General features: G+C 29.2%; 4 protein-coding genes across 4 annotated transcripts; 2 read left to right on the forward strand and 2 right to left on the reverse strand.

Moving 5' to 3' along the window:
* The first annotated feature begins 831 nt into the window (after positions 1 to 831).
* LOC123292193 (histone deacetylase complex subunit SAP30 homolog) lies at positions 832 to 5412 on the forward strand. Its single transcript, XM_044872756.1, has 3 exons — positions 832 to 1181; positions 2169 to 2384; positions 3678 to 5412. Exons 1-3 carry the CDS (start codon positions 1011 to 1013, stop codon positions 3801 to 3803), a joined length of 513 nt encoding a protein of 170 aa, XP_044728691.1. The 5' UTR covers positions 832 to 1010; the 3' UTR covers positions 3804 to 5412.
* A 154-nt stretch (positions 5413 to 5566) lies between these two features.
* Positions 5567 to 8847, reverse strand: LOC123292191 (exosome complex component rrp45). Its single transcript, XM_044872755.1, has 4 exons — positions 8725 to 8847; positions 8569 to 8663; positions 8072 to 8515; positions 5567 to 7113 (listed from the first exon to the last, which is right to left on the reverse strand). The coding sequence occupies exons 1-4, from the start codon at positions 8794 to 8796 to the stop codon at positions 6447 to 6449; spliced, it is 1278 nt and encodes a 425-aa protein (XP_044728690.1). The 5' UTR covers positions 8797 to 8847; the 3' UTR covers positions 5567 to 6446.
* Positions 8848 to 10974: 2127 nt separating this feature from the next.
* Positions 10975 to 17453, forward strand: LOC123292430 (DNA repair protein complementing XP-C cells homolog). The gene is made up of 5 exons (XM_044873088.1): positions 10975 to 13558; positions 14049 to 14290; positions 15162 to 15556; positions 16255 to 16409; positions 16475 to 17453. The coding sequence occupies exons 1-5, from the start codon at positions 11027 to 11029 to the stop codon at positions 16700 to 16702; spliced, it is 3552 nt and encodes a 1183-aa protein (XP_044729023.1). The 5' UTR covers positions 10975 to 11026; the 3' UTR covers positions 16703 to 17453.
* A 2366-nt stretch (positions 17454 to 19819) lies between these two features.
* On the reverse strand, positions 19820 to 24988 carry LOC123292377 (ubiquitin carboxyl-terminal hydrolase 46). Its single transcript, XM_044873008.1, has 7 exons — positions 24852 to 24988; positions 24642 to 24722; positions 24350 to 24566; positions 24205 to 24285; positions 23838 to 23938; positions 20789 to 21268; positions 19820 to 20286 (listed from the first exon to the last, which is right to left on the reverse strand). Exons 1-7 carry the CDS (start codon positions 24870 to 24872, stop codon positions 20179 to 20181), a joined length of 1089 nt encoding a protein of 362 aa, XP_044728943.1. The 5' UTR covers positions 24873 to 24988; the 3' UTR covers positions 19820 to 20178.
* Between the last annotated feature and the right edge of the window lie 1336 nt (positions 24989 to 26324).

The following is a 26324-nucleotide window of genomic DNA, read 5'->3' on the forward strand; positions in this document are numbered from 1 at the left end:
TATTATTAAAACAACAAGATAATTTACGCAGTAATGAAGCATATGAAATACGCACTTATTTTACTCGATTAAAGTAATAACTCAAAGGCATATCTCATTTTTTTATTCAAACCTAAAATATCTTATAAGTATTAAACTATTTACTAAAGAAGTAAAAGTTAATTTATAGTATAAAAAGTTTGAAAGCGGAGAAGCGTCAAAATTTCAACTAGATCGTGTGAAATTGTTTATTTAATTTGATTGATAAAATTTTATTTCATTCATTTTATTAAATTAGTATCTAGAATCTATATAGTGGTTACTTAATGCAAAAAAGAATGAATTCGAGAGATTTTTAAAACAAAATAATTCAGAAATATTATGATTATACACACAAAATTAGTTATTTAAAATTCTGAAATTTTTTGAAAGCTTCTGAATATTCAGTTTTGCTTCTGAATTTTCAGATAGGCATACATAGAAACAAATCTTATTATTAAATAAATTGGAAAATCAATTCCGTTGGTATTATTATAAAACTTTCAAATATAAAAAAAATTAATTAATAATATTTAGTTAAATTCGTAAATAATTCTTTTAAATATAAATTTTCTCATTTTTTAATACCGTAATGTAAGAAAAGATACGTTAAAAATAAGAATCTACCATTCAAACAAGAAATTTGGCAACTGTGTTTAAGTAAAAAAAAACGTAACAAGTTTTTAAATTTCAATGTTGTTGACGCAGTCTTACTAGAATAACATAATAAAATACGGTATTGCACAAAGAAAACAGCCATCTAACCATACCTTTACAATATATAAGTAGAAGTTTCATAAAAATAAGCCAATCACCTGCTATAATATTAATCGAACATTAATGCCATGACAATAAACAAATTACTTTATAGGCATATATGGTTCGAATCAGTGAAAAAAACTTTCTCAAAGTAGTTCATCACATACTGATAATTTGCGTTGTCCTTAATTAATTGAATGTAGTTATTTAGTTGTGTTTTTTTTACGGCAGTAATGAACGGTTTTAGTACTGGTGAAGAAGATTCTCGTGGACCAAACGATCAAATTTGTTGCTTAGTGGACGATGGTGAACGGTGTTTGAGACCAGCAGGAAACGCTTCGTACAGCAAACGAATACAAAAAACAGTTACACAACGAAAATTACGATTGAATATCGATCCACTTGTAAGAATTAGTTATTTGCTTTGTTTATCTAATTTTTTTTTTTTTTATCTAACAACCTTATGGTTTATGTTTCGGGGTTTGCCTTAACATATCCGTAACACAGCTTGACCTTCTCTTTAATTCGAAAAAAAGTAAGTAAAAACCTGTAATAGATAATAACCCGTAAACTTAAAAACAGGTAAAAATCAATTCGGCAATATTGTTATTAAAATTATGTAACCGTAACACTTGTCGTTAGCTTGTTTATTCAAAATGTCGAATGAAATTCGTGACTTGGTGTGAATTCTAAATATTCATAACCGCTATTTTTCTTGATCAATCTTTTTAAATTAAAGTTTTCAAAATATTTTCTTATTTTAATTCAAAAACCATTTGTGAACTATTCATAATAATTTTATACTTACACGTAGAATAATAAATTATATTATGCAAATATTTCGATGAAAAAAAAAAAAGAATAAATAATTTCATATAACTACGGAAATAAGGATCCCAAATAATATAAACAATTCGGCGTTCGAACTTACGAAGGATTCTCCGTTCACTAGTTTATTTATAACCTGTTGAAGTTGAACTTGCATAAATAGGAGCCAGTATTAGATTAAATATTTAAACTTATCTTAAAATTTAAAATATCGTAAAAAATTAAAACCAATTCTAAACCAACGTAGAATAGTATAGTCTGTATCAACTTGATATAATTATTTTCTGTAAATATAAGCAATCGAATATCGTTATTAATGTGAATACCAAGGAAAGCATCCCAAAAATTAATTATTTGATTGAAGTCTAAAATTTCCCGGCGCTATAAATTCTAACAGCTAACAAATTCACCGCGGGATTTTTGTTTTTGAATCTATGTTAAATTAAACCAAGAGTCGTTTCCATGGCATCAATCATTTGGAATTTTGAAACACTTACCTAACTTAGTCTAAAAATTTTCAATGTGTTATTTAGATATTTCACTAAATTTTCATTTATTTTTAGGCTCGTCATATTTACATATGTGATTATCATAAAACTATGATACAATGTGCTAGAACGAAACGACGTCGAAAAGAATCAGAAGATGATAGTAATGAAACTGATACAGATATTCCAGAAGTTGATCTATTTCAATTACAAGTTAGTACTTTAAGAAGATATAAACGCCATTATAAAATGCCCACACGCCCTGGCATTAATAAAGCTCAACTAGTAGACGTAAGTATTATCTATATATGTATTCGAGTTTTTTTTATATAAATGATTGATTTAATGAATAATATTGCATTACAAATATGTTTCTAAATAAAGCGAGAATACAATTTTTCATTAACCAGATAAACAACGTTGTATAAAAATAAAAATTTGATTAAAAACATTGTTGATTATAGCACTCTCAAGAGTTATACTCTATATAAACGAAACAAATCTCAAGAAACGACACTATATAATATTCAAAAATCTAACATTCCAATTATAGTTAATAAGCCGGGTTGCATTGTAAATTTGGGAAACAGCACCGATTTTAATGAAACTTATAAAAATACCTACTAGATGGCAATTTTAAGTCAAAATAATCATTTCAAAAAAAAATTCGATTGCCTATGCCCCCGGCTTATTCACTATATTTATAGCCTGTACATAGTTTTTTAAATCATACTTGGTTATTCGTTGCAATACTTGTACAGAGGTTTGTCATGTTGTGTCGAAGTTGAGTCATTTTAAGAATATGCACTTTAATTTTAATTTTTAAGAAATATTTTTTCGTTTAGAGGCTATTACGGAAATTGGTATTAGTTGATTTGGTTGTATTCGACTGACCACCTGATTACTTACTATTTATCAATAGAAAAATCTCTGATTCAATCATAATTTCAAAGAGTTCAGTGGACAGACAGCTCTGTTTTATTAATCGTGTGTCACTAGCAGCGGACAGCAACGTGCGATCATAAAAACAACTGTTCCCTTAACTCTAAATTGTAATTGAGCAGTACATTTTTCGACTATTAGCCATAATTTCATACATTTCAGCTGCAAAACGGGTGTCACCAATTTCAAAATTAAACAGTGGTGAGGTTGGTCTGGTACGACCCTTCCCAGTATAATAAAGAGTTATAAAAAATAAAATAAAAATTTCAAGACATTTATATGTTTATGGTTCACTACAGTATTTCAGATAAATTAAATGTTCAGTCTTTTGTTTAGACAGTCAATTCGACCTAATGTTATGAAATTCTTTTCGGATCATATTGCCGTTAATACGCTTCGGTTTACACCTCAACCAAGTCGATTATATATTTTTTTTTTCTATCAGGAAAAAATGACCCCACATGTACGTACATACACACACATCTCCAAATTTTTGTCGTGATGCTATTTCCATTGGACAATTTTAAAATATGTTGAAAACGCGATTTTTATGATCGGTCTCGTTATAATAACTTTCCTATAGACTGAGAAGTTAAAAATATAGAAATATCTTAAACTAATTTATAAATTTTTTGTTTTCAGAGCATTTTCAAACATTTCAAAACGATTCCTGTTAAAGAAAAAGAAATTTTAACATTTTTTATATACACTGTAAAATCGAATAGTAATAGATTAGAACAAAAAAATGGAATTAATTCAGATGTTTAAGAATTTTCATTTGTAAAGCGAAATAAATCTAGCTAATTATTTAAAAGATCATACGTTTATGCTAGTCTGGGGTTGGTAACTCGTTTTGGTTGGTAACCTAAATTGTATAAATATTAAGGTTACCGTTGATAATAAAGAAATAATTTATTATATTTTGTGAATTATTTAAAAATCGAAACGATTACAACCCCAGTCTAGTAAGTACAAACATTTTAAGGGAGCAAAAAAATTTTTTTAATAATTCATGGGTTTATTTTTATTTGTAAAAAAAATATGTTTTACTTTAATTTTTATCTAATTCATAAATTAATTTATTCGAAGTAACTGTAAAGTATACAGTTTTTGTTGTGCAACGGTTAAGTTAGTATAAAGAAATGAAATACGCCAAGAAAATAATTTTATATGAACGATTCAGAATTATAGTTTAATTTTTTGATATGCAATTGAGTCCTTCCGTAGACTGTTTTTTTGGGTATATTTCAAGACAGATCAGATTGATGTCATATAAGACAGCAATGTATCGAAATGTTAACAAAAATTTTGGTAAATTGGATATCTTTAATAAAAATTAAAAATGGCATCCTAAATACACACGTTCATTTATGGAATATTTCACCATTTTTATTAACCAGAATATTTTGTCTTCCACATGTCCACAATACATGTCATTCTAGTACAAAATAATAAGATAGAGACACATTAAAAGAAATAACATCCTTAATGGATCACTCTATAATGAATACAAAATAATTTTCTATGTAGAAAATTTAAACATTGAACCGGAAGTCTCTGTAAATTATTTCTGATATACTGAGGATATTGCAGTAACACGGTTGACTGACCAAACAAATGACAGCACTTCTGTACTAGTCGGTATCCTGAATTCATACAAACGAACATATCCAATAAATTACAGCAAATTTTTTTTCTAAAATTTTACTCATTATAATAATTTTGAGAAATTCTCAAAATAATATATTAACGAAGACATTTTTTTAATCAGGGACTTTTCTACTTAGAACGGTCGGATAAGCAGACAACTGAAAATGGTCTAATTAGGTGATTTTGTGTACACATGTAAAATGCTTTGTCCAGAATGACTAACGGATCAATGCATACAGAATAAACCGCTGATTGTAGAGACCTGAAACTTGGAGGGTGTGTTCTTTGTATGACATCCGATAAGAAAAGATTTTCCGAAATTCTACCCCTAAGGGGGTGAAAATGAAGGCCAAGTTTGTATGGGACAATATGATTCCTTGGTCCGATTTACTTCAAATTTTTTTTATAGAATTGTATTGTAAGTATCTACGCCCCTATCTGTCTAACCATATCTCTCTCTTTCTCTCTTATGCGACGCCGAAAGTTGCGCGAGTCAGCTAGTAGGGTATAAAAATGGCGTAAAAGTTGAAAAGTGATACAAATTATTGATTATATATATGATTTAGATAAAAATTTATTATTATTTGTTAATTTTATTTAAGTTGGACAAATAAGATTGGCTTGAAATTAAATTGTTTTTTATTCCATATTTTTAATTTTACATTTAATTATTAAGACGACTTATATAAGGAAAAGAGTTTAATAATAAAAACTTTTTATATCAAAATCACCATGTATTTTTTTTAATCCAGAATTTGTTTGTACAATTTATTAATAACGAATTTGTTTATACATTTGTTGCGAAAATAAATCCTAAGAATTATATCAATCATAATTATACTATTTTACGATGATTAAAGTCGCTTATTTTTGTCGTCCAATTTACAGGACCTTTTTTCTTAAAATTCCATAATTTTAAACCATGTAAACAATCAGCAAATTGAAAATTTCCACATACTTTCTCAAAAATAAATCCTTTTTTTAATTGGAATATTATTGAAAGAATATTAAAGTATCTTTTTCCATACATTTCCTCTTCAAAGCAAACAATTTATTAAAACAGTAATTAAAAACTGCCTCATCGAGAAAAAAGTTGTTTAAACGTATTTTTACACCCCATTTATGCACCCCATTTATGGGAAAAAGTGCTTAAAGGAACCCTTTAAAAGGGTTGGTTAATGGTAGAAATATATTGTAATTTAATATTTGTTTCCATGTAACGATTCAATTTGATTGAATATGGCAACTTTAAAAAAAATTGTTCAAGTCTTCGTATTGTCACAGAAAAACAAAACAGTTTTACTTTCCTTATTATCTTTGAACTACGCAAGAAAAAAAAGAATTGGGTATTTTTTTAAATAGAATGAATCCTCCAGCGGTATAGTATGTTCAACGGAAAGGCTCTTTATATTTTACATAATATACTTAACCATGCGTCCATAAACACAAATTTTATGATTTTTCAATTTGATTTTGGAAATTAATGCACTTTCCTGTTCGGCACAAATCACCTCTGAAGGGAGCCATTTCTTTATATCATATGCTTGTTTTGGCGCATCCTACCACTTACTTAATTATTGACCATTTATTTATATCCATCCGTTAATAATGTGAGTCCTTGTTTTATCGTAACCGTTTAAACAATCAATAAAACTCGATTTCGAAATTTTATACCACAGGACAAATACCTTCCTAATTTGTTTGCGATTTGAGTATAAAAAAAAATGTATTTTTGAACAGTTTTGAAATTTTTTTATAATTCTAAAAATTTGAACCAAGTTCCATTGTTTCTTCTTCTTCACTATCTGAATCATGTTTTGAATGCTTATTTTTTTTAGCTGATAAAATTTCTTTTGTTTGGATATTCGATTTTGGCCGTTTTGTATTCAAATCTTTTCTCTCGTTTGATTTTTTGTTCTTCATCATTTTTGTAGGTTTAACTGGTTCTATAATTTCAACATCAGCACTCTCATCCGAACTGAGCATTTGGACATCATCTCGAATTAATTCTGCTGTATTTTCTGCAACTATATTTATTTTGGGTTCTTCAATTATTTCTTCTTCCTTGAGAGTGGATGTATCTCCACTTTCAAATTTTTTATTTTTCTTGTATTTTCGTAATTGGAATGTTATACACTCTTCACTGTACGAAGGTATTTTATTTAAACGTAAACATTCATTAAATCCAACAATTTCATTTTTACGCCTATTTTCTGTGTCTTCAGCTAATTTCTTTTTAATTAATTCAACTACTTTTCCGGCTCGTTTTGCTGCCATTGAAGAACATTTTAAGACTAAATCTGGTTCTACAGGAGTATTTCCTTCTAAATGAAGGCCACATAATTCTTTGTATCCATTTACGGCTAAACTAACTTGCCCTTCTGATATTCTTTCTTCTAATGATGTTGGGTCAGCGATTATTCTCTCACTAAAATATAATTGAATATAGTATTAACTGAAGAGCATCCTACTAGATTTGAAAAAACCTTTTATAAACAGTGAGAAAAATATCTAATTTGGATTATTACAACATGCTAAGAATTAAAAAAATCGATAAAAATAAAAAAAAATCGAAATTTCTTATTCAAGGTGTTTTAGGAGGATTAGTAAATATTTCGAGGACACAAACATAAAAGTTATAAATTTGTATTATTATGAGGTAAATAATCATATACGGTAAGGTAAGGCAAGATCCAAACATTTTTATTAAATTCATCTCTATCATTGCAAACCTCAAACGTTGAATATTTTAAAAAAAAACTCTTGGCGTTAAAAATTCAAGTAATAAATAAAAACAAGTTAAAACAAACAATTGACTGAGTTAATTGTTGAAATGCCATGCATAAATACTGTTGATTACTCTATCACATTGCACATGCATATACAATTTATATAATACATATTATAAAATTTACGTATAATTTGCACCCTCATGGGTAAACAGTGATGTTTACGAAAAAATGTTTCAAACAAAAGTTGTTTATTTTTTGATAAGGAAGATGTTTTACATTTAAACTTTTGTTCTATCTCTAACGGTACACAAGATGGGTCTTACGGACTCATAGGTCAAGACCCAATTGACCTATGTTGCTCATTTACGAACTTGACCTCACTTTTTACGTCCTGAGTACGCTGTAAAAATTTCAGCTTGAAGTCTTTTTTTGAGTTATCGTGCCCACAGACGGGCGGACAACCGGAAAATGGACTAATTAGGCGATTTTATGAACACCCATACCAAAATTTTGTTCATAGCATGAATATTTTTAAGCGTTACAAACTTGGGACTAAACTTAATATACCTTGATGTATATTACATATATACATGGTATAAAAAGAAAATAGCAAATATTTCAAAATAAATTGATTTTTAAGATAGTATGAATTACCCTTCTGTAAAAAACGCATAAGTTACATAGACTGGATAATGCTGAACAATCAAAGGTAACGGCTGTTTTTCATGAAATTTATGAATCGTAATTTCGTTTCCAATTAATGTAACATCTGGTCGTTGATAATGTGCTAAAGCTGCTAATGCAGCAATTGATGCTGCATCAACTAAATTTCCATCTAAATTTAATACATTTAAATCCAATCGTATTGACCAAACTTTTACACCAGCCCGTATGCATAGTGCCTCTAAATTTATCACTTTTGAATCTTTTAAGCATTTCTCTAATGCTCTATTTACGAGTGTACTCAAATCTGATTGTCGGTTTACTTCATAATGCGGCGCAGCCATAGGTCCCAATTCTAAGTAAACTGATAATATACCCTCGTGTGGTCGTGCATTTCTAGCTGGTAAAATTTCTCCGGTAACTTGAGCTAAAATTCTGATACAAAATTTTATATAAGATGACTTTAATATTTTATCTGAATATTTTACCTAGTTTCTCCTAAACAAACGTGAACAGAACCAAAATCAATGCCAAATACTATACTTAAATCTCGAAATTCATATTGCGTGCGACCATCATGCCTCTAAAATTTATAAATTATTTTAAATTGACGAATAAGTAACAGGTATATATGATGAGCTTACAATACCACCGGTGATTGCTTTATTTATGAAATCTTTTTCACAAGTTGATAAAAATCTTTCTTTTACATTCATTTTATAACCTTAAATAAAAATTTAAAAATATATCTTAATATTTATTTTGATTGTGTTGACATCTATGTATGATTTTATTAACAACATATAACTTCACGGTTTGTTCATCTTCGAGTACTGTGTTGTATAAAAATAATTGGATTGCATAAAAAATTTTTGGACCTTAGGATCGGAAAAATATGAAAATTTAACGTCTGTTGCAAATTAAGAAATATTTTGTTTCAAGTTGATTTTTCGACAAACGACGCCAAAGTACGCGCGGTGGGTATGTTTCGTTTAATGTACATATTTTGGAGTCAAGTTGACGTCAATTCTGCATTTTAACAATACTCATCGAATGCAGTTCTTATCTCTTATGCAAGTTTGTGAAAGAATTTAAATTTTACAATGTGTTCAATAATGAATGTTAATAGTTTTTTCTAAATAGTGAAAAACATATGAAATAAAATTTTTCACGTTTATCAGTTAATAAAATTACAGACCCATATTTTTCAATTTGCCACAACCACAGCGGAAAGATATTTTTCCGCTATGAACTCGGCTTGTAAAAATATTTTGGACTATATGCACGGTAAGAGTATACATGCTGTAATCAAATAATATGTTATTTTTAACTCTAATGTTAATTTTAACGCGAGATATTCTCGTTATAAAATATTGTGTATTCTTGTAATAAAGTCTGTGTTAAAATAGATATCTCTCTTCAACTACCAATATTCTAAGTATAGTTTTGTCTCTTCAGCAATAAAATTGTTTAACTCTGAGTTATTATATCTTAATAATTCAATCAACGAGTTAAAAACACAATCTCTCCTATGCTCTCCATATTAGTAATCCAAACTTTAATTTAATTTATTTCGAGTCAATCGACTTTTTTTTATGTTTATTGTATTATAATATTCTTAATAACTATAAAAAAATTTAGAACTTTCTGACACTACCCATAGCGAAACAAGCAACTTAAGTAAAAAATTTTCATTTTTTTGTAAAAGTAATAAAACGCCAGTATCAAAATTGGAACAAACTTTGAAATGTTTGAATATTAAGAACATATATAATATTATTAACCTACTTCAAACAAAAACGGAGGAGGTTATCAATTCGACTGTATTTTTTTTTTTGGTTATGTTTGTTACCTCAGAACTTTCGACTGGGTGAACCGATTTTGATGATTCCTTATCTATTTGAAAGCTCGTGCTTCCCGTGTGGTCCTATTTCATTTCAGTCCAGTTCTGACAACGGCATCCATGAGAAAACCATAAAAATCTTAAATTTGCATTAAGTATGCACGACAGGAAGACGAATAACTCAATATCACGCCAACCGATTTCGATGATTCTTTTTTTAGTTACAATAGTAAATGAAATTCAGATTCACTAAAAATCACTAAATAAAAAAACATTTAACAAAAAGAAAACCGACTTCGAAAGAAAAACTTTTCCAAAATAAATTAATATGCACTAAAAAGTAAAAAAATTATTTATAATATGTAAAATGATTGTTATTCTTGGAGTCGGTGTCATACAAGGAAACAACTCTGACAGAACAGTTTACCTTTACTACATTGGCTTGGCTGACACCGACTTCAAAAATAACAATAATTTTAACTACATTATATTATAAATTATTTTTTTACTTTTTAGTGCATATTAATTTGTTTTGGAAAAGTTTTTCTTTTGAAATCGGTTTTCTTTTTGTTAAATGTTTTTTTATAGATATGTAATAATATTTTATGATTAAGATAATATCAGAGAATAGGTAAAGTGTTAATATTCTATGATTAAGAAGCGATATTTAAATCCACATCAAAAATTTAAAGATTGCACAATTCTTTGCAATTCTTCATGCAACTAGCAAAAAATTTAAAATTTATTAAAAATTTCCAATCCAATCTTTCATAAAACCGTTTTTTTACAAATAACCTAGTTCTATTTAAGATTTTATTTTTGAAACTTGAATGCCTATAATTAAATGATAGTTATTTTTTGTGAGAATGTCCTTGGAACATAAAAGAAATAAGAAAACTAGTTTTTTTTTGTATTATTTTGGCTATCATGAGAAAAAGGACCAGTTATAGAAACCAAAGAAGTGATTAAAGATATAATAGTTTGAGTTGTTATTTATTTAAATAAATTATTAAATTTTAATAAAATCACTTTCTTAAAAAAATTATAAAAACTTGATTTGTTTATATTGAACATTTTGGCGCCAAGATATTTATTATCGAATAATGAGACGAGCATCAAAAAGAGTTTCAAAAACAGTCAAATATGAGGAGAAAAATTCATCAGATTCATCTGATGATGATGAACCGGTTGTTAAATCCAAGAAAAAAGTTTCACCTAGTGCTCCAAAAATATCAAAAACGAAGACAGTAGAATTTTTAGATGATGAACCGGTTATTAATACTAAGAAAAAGCATGTACAATCACCAAGTTCTTCAAAAAATGAAGATGATGGTTCATCATCAGATAGTAGTGTTGGTGGAAATTTTAAAACAACCGATAATATTGATTCTATTTCATTTTTTGAAAAATCTAATGTAAGTAACACGAAAAATGATTCATTGGATATTCCAAAAGCACTTAGTGATTCCGAAGATTCTGATTTGGAAGATGTCCCTGTCAAAACTAAAGAAGAAGTAAAGAATGATGTTTTTCGAGAAATTGAGGATTATCAAAAAAGACTTGATGATGCTAAACAAAAAATGATGAATTTCAATAAAAAATTAACACCAAATGAACAGTTATTAGACGTTAAAGAACTTCTTAAAATGGGTGAAACCGGTGTAGATGAATCAAGTCAAATATTCGACACAGATGAAGAAGTTGATTCTGAATTTGAAGAAGTAGAGCACGCAGTTGACAAACCCTCAACGTCAACTTCAGTTCCTGAACAAGGTGTACAAATTACCGTTGAAATACCTAATCAATCAAGGTCTAAAAGTAAAAAAGAAGTTGATATGATGGCAGTTATAAAACGTAAAATTAATCGAGTTAAAAAAGAACATCAAGTTTATATTCATCGAGTACATTTACTTTGTTGGATTGCGCATGGAAATTATGTAAATACAATTCTAAATAATGAAAATTTATTAGGTCTAGCTTTAAGTTTAATTCCTGGTGAGAAATGTTATCCTGATGGTCGTATTACGCTAGCCTATTTGGAACAGATAACAAAATGGTATTCAAAAATTTTTAAAATAAAACCTGAACCAGAAAATCGTACCATTCAAGAAATTTTAAAAGATTTACCTTTAGATAGAGCTTTGAAATTAGATATAAGTCGGAAAGAAGCATCCTCGCGAAAAAATCACGTTTTAATCTTTGTTTGTATGTTAAGGGCACTAGGTATACAGTGTCGTTTAGTACTTTCTTTTCGAGTTGTACCTCTACGACCACTTCAAAGTGAGTTGTGCTCGCTATCCACTAAAAAACAAGAATTACCAAAAAAAGTAGAAAATAAGGAAATAAAAAAATTAAACAACGCCTTAAAAGATTTAAATAAAAAGAAAAATTTGAAAACCAAGTCATTGAGCGTAAAAAAATCAATTTTTTTTGAAGATAAATCGAAATCTAGTGAATTACCAAAAATACCACAGGTAGATGGGGCAAATGACATTACACCCAACATAGCTCAAACGCGTCAAACAAGAGGAATGAGCAAAAATTCAAAACCAATTAAAATTCAAATCAATGATGTATCGTCGGGTGATGAGTTTCAAGAAGAGAAAAAAACTGCAAAAGCTCCAAGAAAATCACTTTCTGATTTACTTAAAAAACGCACACCAGATAAAAAGAAAGTTGATACAAAAACACGCAGTAAGTCAGCTTCGGAATCTACAAAGAAAACAAATCGCACACTTACACCAAATCAGAGTAAGCTATTAGAGACATCGTCAACTAATAAACGCGCTAAAACGCGGTCTTTAACACCCGAAGTTTCAAAACCTGAAGAAAAATTGGAAGAACGCAAAGCTAGAAGGAAGTCTCCAGCTACTAATCTTGAAGCCAAAAAGTCTTTAAATAATGAAAAAACCCCAACGCGAAAAATAAGTAAGGATTCAAAATCACATAGAACAACCGTTACTCAAAAACAAATGAAAGAACAAACACCACTAACCAATGAAGAGAAGTTATTAAAATCCCAAGGAGTTAAGCCTTCAAAATTATTGACGAATGAAGAAAAGTTATTAAAAGCTCAAGGACTTAAACCTCGAAGTAAATCGGCTAGTAACGTTAAAAACACAACAACGTCGAAAAAGCAGACAACAGCTCAAAAACCATTGACTAATGAAGAGAAGTTATTAAAAGCTCAAGGAATTAAGACACGTAGTAAATCAGCTAGTAATTTAAAAAGTCCATTTTTCGATCATAATACCACTAAGTCTCCATCAAAACATGTTGCTCCTAAAATCTCAATAAGACCTAGAACAAATAAAATGAAAAAATTATCGGAACCTCTTAGTGATGATGATAGTGAATATCTTTCAGATGAAGCTATACCAAAGAAGAAAAAGAAATCTAGTAGTGATGATGAATTTGACATTGAAACTAAAAATAAGATTAAGTCGAAGGTAAATCAGTTGAAAAAAAGTATGGACAGGAGAGTACTATCGACAGACGATGATGAAGATGATAAGGATAAGAAGAAAAAAAGAGTAGGTAATGATATTTGGGTTGAAGTTTTTGTTGAAGAAGAGGAAAAATGGATTAGTGTCGATGTTGTTAAAGGACAAGTACATTGTGTGCAAGAATTACACGTAAGTTTCTGTTTACTTATAGTAAATATGATTACTGGTAAAAACCTTCCTTAGTCATTAAATTAAAAAACAAATACAAAACTGCACTGTTACAAATATTTTACATTAATAAAAGGTATAACATAATTCAGGCATCGCAATGCCTAAAGCCCCTAGAGCTGGGGCCACCATTAGCTTTTCGGCCTACTACTCAGAGTTGGGTGAGGCTAAGAAGTCTCATTTTTTCAGAACAACTATGATTCCTGGTAAAAATCAAAAAGTTTCAATTTTCGTTGATTACAGAATATATTGGAAAAAATTTTTAAAAATGACGAATAAGTCCTGAATCTTGATTAAATTGCTGTAAAAATTGGTTGAATATATTGAATAAATTTTGAACTGGGATAATTTTTGACTGAATTCAATCAAACAGATCTAAACGGACGCGTCCAAAATTATCCTATATATAGAATTGCAATTTTTGTTAATTTTGTGCCTCTAAAATTTTTAGACTCGAGCCACACAGCCTGTAATTTATGTGGTTGCTTGGAATAATAATGGAACGCTAAAAGATGTTACCAGTCGGTACAGTAAAAATTGGAATACAGTAACAAGGAAATTACGTGATGATCCTACTTGGTGGAATCGAACGTTAAAACCTTATCAAGAAAAGAAGAATGCTCGAGAAAAAGAAGAAGATGAAGAATTAGCTCGACAACAATTAGATCAACCATTACCTACTGCTATTTCTGAGTTAGTAGTTTTAATGTTTTCGATAGTAAGGATACTTACTATAAGTTTAGTTAAAAATTTTTAATGGTAGACATTTGGATGTTAAACAAAAGTGTCCACTTAATCTGTACCTCAAAAAAAAAGGTTTTCGAAAAAGCATCTATTTGTAAATCGGTTGTAAAGGCTTCCATTGATCGATTTAATTTTAAAAAAACACGATTAAGTATTGTAAAATGATATATTTTTATAATGTATACATGTTTTGTTTTCATTTTCAATACTAGATGCCGGACGTGACCACCTACTTTGATAAATAATTGTAAAACCTTAAAAGTAGTTTTACCGATATTTTTGATTTCCAAAGATTTCAACTGATTTTAATCTTCTCAAACGAAGAATAAAGAATTTTCAAAAAAACTCCATTGTAAATCATTTGCAGAATTAAGTGGTTACGTCCTAGTATTGAAAATGAAACAAGTACATGTATGCATTGTATATACTGCAGTCTGGTCGCATTTAAGATGAAGACATCCTCATATTTTCATTATTTGTAGGAATATCTATTTAAAATTTTGCACAATCATACAGGATGATGGATCACATTTTTTAAGATCCTTAATCGAAACTGAACTTTAAACTCAGCCTACTAAAAATTGACAAATAGTCCCGACTTAATATTTTACCTAGCGTCAGAGATGGTTAGAGATATCAAACAAAAACTATTGGAAAAAGTTGCTTAGAATATTCTGTATTTTCATAACAAAATTCCCATTTTTTAGTTTTTTCATTATTTCGGTCTTTATACCAAAAATTATTAGAAGTTTATTGAAATATTTGAATTATATATTGAACTTCTTATTATATAATTATCTCTTGTTCATAACTTTTTCAGATATAAAAATCATCCATTGTACGCGTTAAAACGACATTTATTAAAATTTGAAGCAATATATCCTCCTGATTCACCAACATTAGGCTTTGTACGAAACGAACCTGTTTATGCTCGTGAATGTGTACATACATTGCACTCAAGAGAAATATGGGTCAAACAGGCTCGTGTAGTGAAACCATTTGAAAAGCCTTATAAAATTGTGAAAGCACGCCCAAAATATGACCGTTTAACAGGTACTGTTACAACTGATATACCGTTGGAAATATTTGGTATATGGCAAACGAAAGATTATGAACCACCAGTAGCAGAAAATGGTGTGGTTCCACGAAATGCGTATGGAAATGTTGAATTGTTTAAGATGTGCATGTTACCAATTGGAACAGTTCATCTTCAATGTAAGTGATTTTATTTTCTCTCACTTTGTTAGTGATATTAAAATGTTTACATACCTATTTTATTATTACGATGCATTCTCATTAATTTCAAATTTTGAATGGTCTTCAATACGAATAAATCGTAAAATAAAAGTAATTTTTACTGATTAATATCTATTAGCATCGTTTCAAAATTTGAATGGATTTTAAATATAATAAATTGTAAACTCAATTTTCGATTAATTCCGATTTATTAGGACGGTTTTAGTCCAATAAGATAGAGAAATCGAATAGTCGCGATTAATACATAAATAGTGGCTCTAATAACATATACATACGATTTTCTGTTAATACTAATCATCAAACGATACTTGTCTAAATTTGGTGACATATTTCGCCATTGTTTTTAAGATTCGAAGTTCCAGTGCTTCCCAATTCACTCTCACTGGACCATTTAATTACAATTCATGCAATTTTACTATCTGCGCTCAACGTATGACACGAAACATTGCCTAGGTGAAAGAGCAAATAGAGTTACTAAAGCACTGTGACTAGATATCGGAAAGATGTTTTTAAAATAAGCTATTAGACTAACGAGTCAAGAAAATCAAAGCTTAGTATTTGTACTTATTGGAATCTCTTATTTTCAAAGACGAATTATTGCTATCAGAAATGTAAATGAACTCAATATGCTCATGAATATGTTCCGTGTTTTTTAGTACCAGGATTGAACAAAGTTGCTAAGAAATTAAAAATCGATTGTGCACCTGCAGTTGTTGGATTTGATTATCATAGTGGAAGTTGTCATCCAACTTTCGATGGATTTGTTGTTTGTGAAGAGTTTAAAGATGTTTTACTTGAAGCTTGGGAACAAGTAAGATTATTTATAATCGAATGCTAAATGACTATACCGAAATTCAATTTTCAATTTTTTTTTAGGATCAAATAGAAACAGAAAAAAGAGCACGTGAAAAAATTGAAAAACGTGTATATGGTAATTGGCGTCGTATAATTAAAGGTCTATTTATTCGAGAACGTTTACAAAAACGATATGATTTTGGTGGAGATAAAGAAGATGAACCTCCTGCTGGGACATCAAAGAAAAAAGGTTCTTTAAAAGTGGCAGAACGAAAACGTAGAATTTGTAGTGATACCAGTGATAATTGAAAAATGTACTAAAGTTTTATCAGTTTTTTTTGATAAACCAAATAAATTTTAATATTATGTTGTTTTACAGTAAAATAAAATACGGGTAAAGTACAATATTCCACCATAAAATTGCACTAGTTAAAATGCATCATTTTTTAAACTCTAATTTATTATAGTATTTTGTATTTTTTTAAAACTAATTTTCTTATAGGCGCTTCATAATTACATTAGATTGGCATTTGGCTCCAAAGAAAAGTTATTGACCACGACTCATGCATCACACATATCAGATTATTATGATCATAGATTTTTTTGTCCCTTGTGAAGGAATCGTCCTTTCAACATAACGAATCTATTTGTTTGCGAAAATATGTTTCCATAAAAATACGTTGGCTTTCTCATATGGATAAACTTTTTCAACATCTAATTTACACAACAAGATATTTTTTATTATAGAATGGAAACGATTCACACGACATATTTTTAATCATAACAACTGTTTAGTAAGGTCGTCCTTCTATCTTCTATTGGTGAGACGCAACTGTTATATTTTGATGAAAATTCAATATTTCAGACGATATTGACGTATTGTTCTAAAAGTACCTGAAAAATTCGCTATGAAATCAAGGTAAAGCGATTAATCCATACGTAATCTATCACCTTTGTTTCAGTTTTGTATCCTAATAATTTGATTAATCATTGAAGTTTACTGAGAGCAAATTTCAGCTTGGTGCAATTTTGTTGTGGAAGTGTATATCAATTTACATGTTGCCAGTATTATTTTCCTTGAATTTTGTTAAATATTGTTTTGAATCGTTTATTATACTCTGTATATACGTAATATATCAGGAGTATATTAAAATTTTATTAATAATTTTTTTTTTTGTTATTATTTATATTTTACATTTATGTTTTTTGTGTAAAGTTATACTCTAAATACTCTATTATAGCAATATTATTATTTTCTACGTAATATACATTTGTTATTTTCATAATATAATTGTTCAAAAGAAGCTTCGTTTTTTATTTTCTCCAAGCTAGTAATCATTGAATGCAGAACACATCTAGTGCCAGAGGTAGCAACTGCAAAAATATTAAATAAGTAAATGATAAAATTGTTTATATACTCATAGTTATTAACGGTGTGTAAAATAATTCTCATTTATTAAGCTAGTATAGCATTATCGAGGTGAGAAATAGTGTGTCAAATCAGCAATTAATTATGTACCTCGCCAATGTTATGGTTATATTGGCTGTCCACGAAGGACACACTTAGGCTATATAGCCCATTGTGATACTTACTATATGTGTTTTACCACTTTTACCGCTGATAATTTCATTTATCAGCTCCTCAATTATTTTCAGAGACTGAGTGCACTTCCTTCATGCATACGCCATGCACTACACCAGCCCATCACAACTATTAATTAAATTAATTTTTGTTGTGACGGCGGGAATCGAACTCGCTACCCTAGGCATACCGCGGACGCAATTGGTTACGCCTTAACCAACTGACCTACTAGGTTTAACTCGTCAATGTTATACTACCTTAAAAAAAATAGATATAGGCAAAAATATTATATAAATAATGAAATTATTGTACATAAACTCATAGTATATATGATTATTAAAATTATAAAAATATTTTTCCCACGCGTGATAATTACAATTTAAAAAAAATTCTTATATATATATGCCGTTCAAATAAAAATCTAAAAGATAATGCGATATTATTTAAATAAAGAATATTAAAAATTTGCCGTTCTTAACTGATATAATGAAAAGATTCTGATATTATAAACATTTCCGCTAAGATGCGTTCAGTCCGTTTCTGCATGCAAAGAATAGTCATAACACGTCACTCCAAATGGTAAGTAATCAGGTGGTCTAAATTAGAACTACTGAAAAAGCGGTCCACTTCCTGTTTAATAGTACAAATTTTTATCGCCAGTTGGCTGTTTTTCATGTAAATTTAATGGTTTTTCTAAACTATAAATAAAAACGGCAATGACTTCAGCACAACGTTTTAGCAACACCACCGCATGGAGAATTGATAAAATAACATGCAGAATGATAAATGGTTTGTCTAATTATAATCGTAATTTTCTATAGAAACCAACTGGAAAATGTAAATTAGCATGATTCCGATTGGCTTACAGTCTCCACGGGTGTAAATAAGTCACTGTCTTTTTTTTATTCAAAAATATAACTCTTTTTACATTATATCACATACACTTCAATTGGGCTTCAACTAACTGAATCGAATGTAGTGAACATTTTTTGATTTGGATATTGTTTCATTGTCCTTGGGGGCATTGAAATTTCTCAAATATTGTTGTAAAACAAATTAATAATAATATAAAATCAGTAATGAAGTATATTACAAACAGAAAAAAAAAATTTTTGCTGAATATTAAACATCTTCTACATTTTAAGCCACCCATTCTTGAAGTACTCTCAAAATTTCGCCCTCTTAAATTTTATATCGAGCCCATTTTCACGTAAAATGCATTGTTTGGGAATTATATTAAATAGAATGAAAAAAGTTCGATTTTTCAAGATTTTTGTCAAACAGTACAAAATAATAAATTCGATGTTATAAACCATGGATTATTTTCTTCCTTCAATCATGTAATTGACCTGTTAAAAAATATCAACCACCCCACAACTATATTACAACGATATAATTATTTTGTACTGTTTGTATTGTTTTAAACTTAAGAAAGGCTAAAATACCACTCACGCTAATCAATCATATATTTTCCTATGGTTTTATCATTCAAATTTATATTTTGTATTGTATTTTAAAATTCCATTATCATATTGGGAAGATAGTAACATAGTTTTTTATTGACTTAGGATCTTAGTATATCTGCATAATTTCAAATCGTGTTCAACCACTGGGAAAATTGTTGAAAATTGAATTCCATTACATTCACACATAGATTTATAGACAACTCGGTTAAGTTAATAAAGTTTGTTAAGAAGAAAAGACTAAAAGCAAAAGGAATTTAAAAAAATAAAAATAAAAGATATATTTAAAAGATATAATTTGAATTATTTACATAAGAACAACATAATAAAGAAATATAAATTGAAATTATACAATTAACTTGCATGAAAAATAATATAATTATTTTATGTATAGTACGATATATTTTTTATTGGAGAAAACTTTAGGCATTTGCCACAACCTCTCAGTAATTTTCCAATCAATTTCAATATTATTATTATTTTAGAACAGAATTTGAGGCTATAATTATTCTTCTAACTGGAATTATATAATATGTTGTAGTTTAGGACGCAACAACTGATACGATGACATATATTCATTCATTTATCAAATTGACATTGTGACCTCGAACCGCAATCGAGCTGTAAAATTTTTGTTGTCATCTCTCACCGAATAATATTTTGTTAGAAAATTCTTTTATACAATTTTTGGCATTTAATTTTTTAGTTATCAACAAGATGATTTGTTTTTAAATAAATATCTATACATAATCCTTTGACTGATAAAATAAAATGTACCCCGTTTCTGATGATTTTTGTATGTCGGACGTTAATCCATAAAAGTCTTCAATCGTGGACGCGTCAATTTTCTGTAAATATAAATAAGATTAAATATTAGATATGTTTCTTATACAAAGGACATTCCAATAACAAAAGTTTTAATTTCTGGTTTGTTATTAAGTTTTAGTTACTGGCTGTTTTTACCATAGAGCGAGCTGTATAGGCATAAGAAACGCAATAAGTGAATCGCAGAGAAAAAGACAAAACCTATAGACATTTAACCACCCCTCTCTTGTTGGGTTGAGTGGATCAGTGAATGAACGCAATCACAGAGTTAACCAAAAAGCCAAAAATCCGCAGATCCATGCCAGCTCGACCATACTAAAGGCAAGGCCAACCCATGGACCAGTGAGTGAACACAGTCGCAGGATTAACATCAGTTGTTTTGGTACCGGATTGACTTTATGTGGAGTTGTATTGACCAGAGTTATTGAATATCAAGTTATTCCAGACTGTACTCCCCCTTATATGTATTAAGCAAACTATTTAATCTAAATTTCCTAGTTCAACAAAAATAGATTAGTAACTTACATCAACCATATCATCATCAAACAGCAACCAAAATCCATGACTTTTAACAATACTTATATAGTGCCCCCTGTTTGGTCCACTTCCACAATGTATGACAACCGATACCAAATCGTATAATCGATCTGGATTGACAGCATGATCCGATGTATTAAAAAGTCTTAACTCTAATGGAAATACAACACGATGTGATACTTTAATATGCCTATTATATTGTTCCATATATTTAAAACGTTTTAAATGTAATGCTAAAATCATTGGTAATTTTTTAACTCTCATACGTTTCTGTGCTTCTTGATAACTACAACAGTTATCACACTTAAATTTATTATCACCACACAGTGTCTCTGTATTACTAAAACATCGTAGACAATGCGTTATACTTGTATTTTGATCAATATCCACTTGTAAATCAAAAAAATCTTCATCTTTACTACTAACTGTTTCACAACATAAACAACGTGTTTCACTTGTTAAAATACCCTGTAAAATACAGAAATTGTATGTGTTAATGCAATAATTCAAGAATACCGAAATAATAATCGTATTTTAAAATAAATTGATAAATAGTAAGTAATCAGTTGGTCTAAATTGGAACTACTGAAAAAGCGGTCCATTTCCTTTATAATAGTACACATTTTTTGTGTCTTTAAAAAATTATAAGTACAAGTAATGCCATCTGTTTAAATTGTAGCTACTGAATTCGGGTGTTCTTCTGATTTTAATAAGTACGAATTATTATAGCCAGTTGTCGAGTTGCAACTCTGTAATTCGTATAAGTCTAGTTGTAGGTGAAAATAGTGCATGTTGATATAAAAAAATTGATCGGTTGGACTTAATACTCTTTTTTGGCTTTTAGCCAATAATTCGGAAAATAAAGTCACATGCTCATTATCAGTTACCCGGAGTTTGTTTATAAATAGAGTTTAACAATAGTTACGCGTGTGCAAATAAAAAAATTGAGATATTTGGGTCTTGAAAAATGATTTTTGATACTTATAAAAAAAATCAATCTGCGCATGCTTCGCAGTCTGTACCGTTTTAATATGGTGGCATCTTAATTTGATATTGTAGCAAAATTGTCACTAGAGAAATGCTGTAAACAATAAAGTTTTGTCGGCTAGATTTTTTAACCCTCAACACAAAAAGAGGTTTGCGTTAAGTTTGACCACTATTAGTGTCTTTCTATAACATTATAGCTCTTAAACGGATGAAACGATTTTATTTTTTGTTTGTTTGTAAGGTATTACTTCATTGAGAGTGTTCTTAGCTATGTTCGTTAAAAAATCGGTCCAGTTTGGAGAGAGCTACAAGAAAGAATTCGCATTTGTCGAGGGTATATTAAATTTTGTTAATTGCCTCGATGATTCCACAGTTGATGAAGGTAAGTCGGTGATCTTTGGGTAAAAAATTGTACCTTTTTCTGCCAAAAATAAATGTTTTTCGGTTGTTAGCATTAAAAACACATTTTGACTCGTTCTACTAGGGGAAAGAAATTGTAGAAAACCATCGATTGACGATTAGTGTAGGTTTTGAACTTGAAGCAATCCTTTTTAGTGGATAATTAAAAAAGTCGATTTTTGCAATTCATTTATTTCAATTATTCGTGTGTTAATTTTTAGAATTCCATATTTAATAAATTTTAACTAGTTATTATGAGTGCTCTAATTGTAAAATCACCGGAAAGCATATGGTAAAGGTACCCCAAAAGGCTGAGGGTATACGCTAGATATAAACTAGGAATGGAGTTTTCTAAGTTTCCAATCAACAAAACAAATCTCTAGATTTCTTTATGAATATAAGAAATTTTTTTTCATCTCTTAGTCTTGGCAAAGGATTTTGAAAAGTGTGAAATTTTTTATTTTATTTTGATACCTCTTTTTGGATTTATATTGTCGATTTTTATTAACATAGTATGGGAATTTAAGCTGTTTTTTGTTAAAATATAAATAAAATTTAATTTTGTAAATTCCTTGAAAATTTTTCATTATTTTAAATAATAAATGAAAGTTTCAGCTGATCCATACATATATGGGCATTTTTTAGAGTGATTCTCTTAAAATAATTTTTTTTTTTTTTTTTTTTAAATAGAACATGTTACAAATTAATAGTTTGTTTACACTTGTAATTCAAGTACTGTTTGGATTCTTTCCTTATTGTTGTTAAAATTCTTTATTGTTAAAATGATGAATTGAAGCTAGTTTTTTTAACTTTAGTATAAGGTTTCCAAACGTCAAACGTAGCACAGGACTGCCGTACGTCCTTAAATGAGCTGGCGGAACAAATGAATGTAAACCTGGTATGGGTACCGGGATGCAAAGATATTCCAGGAAATTGTTAAGCCGACGAGCTCGCCAGAAATGGCATAATGCTGCCGGACACAAGCATCAATAAATATCCGGGAGTTCCATTTGCGAACTGCAAATTACTCCTGAAAGAGGATATCCTGAAAAAGGCCAATCTTAGATGGAGGGAAGAACGTACCTGTGGTACTACAAGACAGATATGGTCTAAGTACAATCGCAGGCGTTCCGAAGTTCTCATATCACTTCCAAGGGCCTCTGTTCGCAAAGTTGTTGCGGCTATCACAGGACACTGGCTGGACGGCAAGCATGCTGAACGCTTGGGCCTGGCAGTGTATCACGACTACTGCAGGAGCTGTCACAGTGGTGACGAGGAGGAGACAATGTCTCATCTTCTCTGTCACTGCCCAGCTCATGTCATGAGGAGATGGACTTACTTGAGCCAGCCTCTCTTTGACGACCTCTCAAAGCCCTCCTGCTGTTCTTAAACAGCTCCAAATGGTTCATGGAGTAGTGGCCGGGGATGGGCCAACCCATTTACGGTATCACAACGGATCCTATGGTCTAAGTATGTCCCACCCCAGGACAGCCACTCTAACCTAACCATAAGGTTTCCACGGCAATAAGAAAAGAATCCTAACTGTATTTGAATTACGAATTGGAAATTAGAGAATATAATTTTGAATTTAGCTGTTGTTTTGTATGTTCTTATTTGATTAGTACTATAAAAGTTGTTTTATTTTACTTACTTGAAAAATTTCATGAACCCATGTTGGCTCACTAGTTGAATTGGCACTATCATTACTATTGCCATGTATTTTTATTTTAGATGAATGTTGCTGCCTTTCCGCTGAAAGAGTTAAGTATAATTAATTACTTGAAAAGGATAATTAAGATAATATTTTTAAACTTTAATGTTTATTTTCTTTATTTATTGTTAACTGAGAACTGAATAGATAAGTAATTGTTCGGAAATTTACGAGATTGTACTGTTTTCAATGATTCTAAAAACTATCTTCACGGTTTTGACTAACCGACAACGGGTTTAACTATAAATTTTGCATACTAATATAGATTAACAATAAATAATTAAAATAAATTAAAAAATTTATTCACCTAATATTAATTCATTAATGTGATTTATTAAAAAATTTAAAAATTCATGAGCGTCTTGTTGCATATAGTTATCAAATTCCTCTGCAAGTAAAAAAAAAAAAGAAATTATTATAAAATACAAGGAAAAATTTATATGAAATAGTACCTTTTTCTTTTCGTAACCGTGCAATAAATTTTTTTGGCGCAATGGAACCTACTTTTTTCTTTTGTGTAGCTATACTATAAAATAAGTCTGCCAAGCATGTTAATAAAGTCTCTTTAGTTCGCTTATTTTTGGCCTTATATTCCAATACTTTTTCCCTGAATGGTTTACAAAAATATAATGCTTGTAATACTGAATTGCTGTAGCATGTATTCCCAAACTGAAAAATGAAACGATTATCGTTGTAAACAAACTAGACAAAATATTTAAGGAAATTTTAGGTTTTTTTACTTACATTGACTAAACCAAAATAATGCTCGTTCGGTGGAAATTGATCTGAACCTATATCTCTTTCCAATTGTGAAATATTAGCGCCCTTTAATTAAGGAAAATGATTATTTATACATGTTTTTTAGATGAAATGGTTATGTTATAAATAATAAACCAAATTATTTAAAACATTTGGTTATGGAACTACTAAAAAATAATTTACTAGATTACTTACCATTTTTACGAAAAAATGCATGAAAATATTTTTTTATATTATTGCATTTTTTCACATTTTTCTTTAATTACATGATAAACACCAATTTAATTATCACCATTTTGCTTGGGGTGTTTTTCCATATGATTGTCAACCTGTAAATTTGTTGAGTCTACAGACTTCTATAATTTGACAAGTAATACTCTCCACCATCTATCGATTAATTTATTTAAAACGTAACTAACACCTAGTTATTAAATTATAATCGCTTTGTTTAAAACTAGATGGCATTAAGATTAGTAACAACTAACGTCGCGTGATTGGCGCTATTTATAAAATAAAATAGGTACATGTTATCTATACAGAAGGTTTCAGAAGTCCTTGACCTCCCTTCAGTAAGAAAAATTTGACTTTGACATGCAAGGATATCCAAAAGTCAACTCGATTCTTTTTGCAACTTGCTCAATGAGTAGTGCCGGTACTCATTAAAAATAAATTTGAATTATTTACTATTCGAAGCTATCTACAGATTAAAAATCTTCTAGTGGAGAAAGTATAGTAATGAGCATTCTATCTTTTATTAGTTTTTTTTTTTATTTACTAGTGGAGAAAAAGGAAACTAAAAAACATTTTTTTTATAAGGAACACTTATGACCCCATTGCCCTTTGTTGATCGTTTTACGAAATCAAAAGCACTTTTTACTTCATAATCATGTTATAAAAATTTTAATTAGATATCCTTTATCGTACGATAACGGAACAATTAAGTGATTTTATGAACGACTAAGTATATCAACATTTTGTTAGTATCATTAATATTTTTTAGCGTTGCGATACTCTCAGTTGCCTGCCACTTGATTTCTTTTAAATGATCATAAATAAATCTAAAAATTTAAAAATATTTGGACTTTTTTTGATTATAACATAGGTTAAAAGACGAATTGTATAGTAGACTGCATTTCGACTAAAATGTACAAAAATGTTGGACCGAAATTAGACCCATTTTAATTCTTAGTTTGTAAAACAATCTATATACAGAGTAAAAAAACTAAATGAACTCCTAAATATTTCATTTATGTTGTATATAGGGTATAAAAATATATACAGAATATGTTTGATTCACATCTGGGCATATAAATATTACGAGTATGACAAGCAATGCATCTAAGCGAGAGGTATTATATACATGTGTTGAAGCTTCGATATGCGTTGAGATAGTTGTAAGAAGCTTGGAGAGTAGGAATTTCTTAGTTGAATAGATGAACTACAACAAATAAGCTACGATACAAGTCACTATTGCAATTTCATACAACATCTATAATACCTCTTACTTAGATGCATTGCTTAACGCATGTACTATGTCATACTCGTGTTATTTATATGCCTAGATGTAAATCGAACATTCTGTATATTATAAAAATATGTGGATGATCGTAATAATTTTGAAAGTCTCGCATTTATAAAAAAACCGGGAATATTTCAAAAATCACTCTT

This window comes from Chrysoperla carnea, chromosome 2, assembly GCF_905475395.1.
Source record: "Chrysoperla carnea chromosome 2, inChrCarn1.1, whole genome shotgun sequence".
Lineage (NCBI taxonomy): Eukaryota > Metazoa > Arthropoda > Insecta > Neuroptera > Chrysopidae > Chrysoperla > Chrysoperla carnea.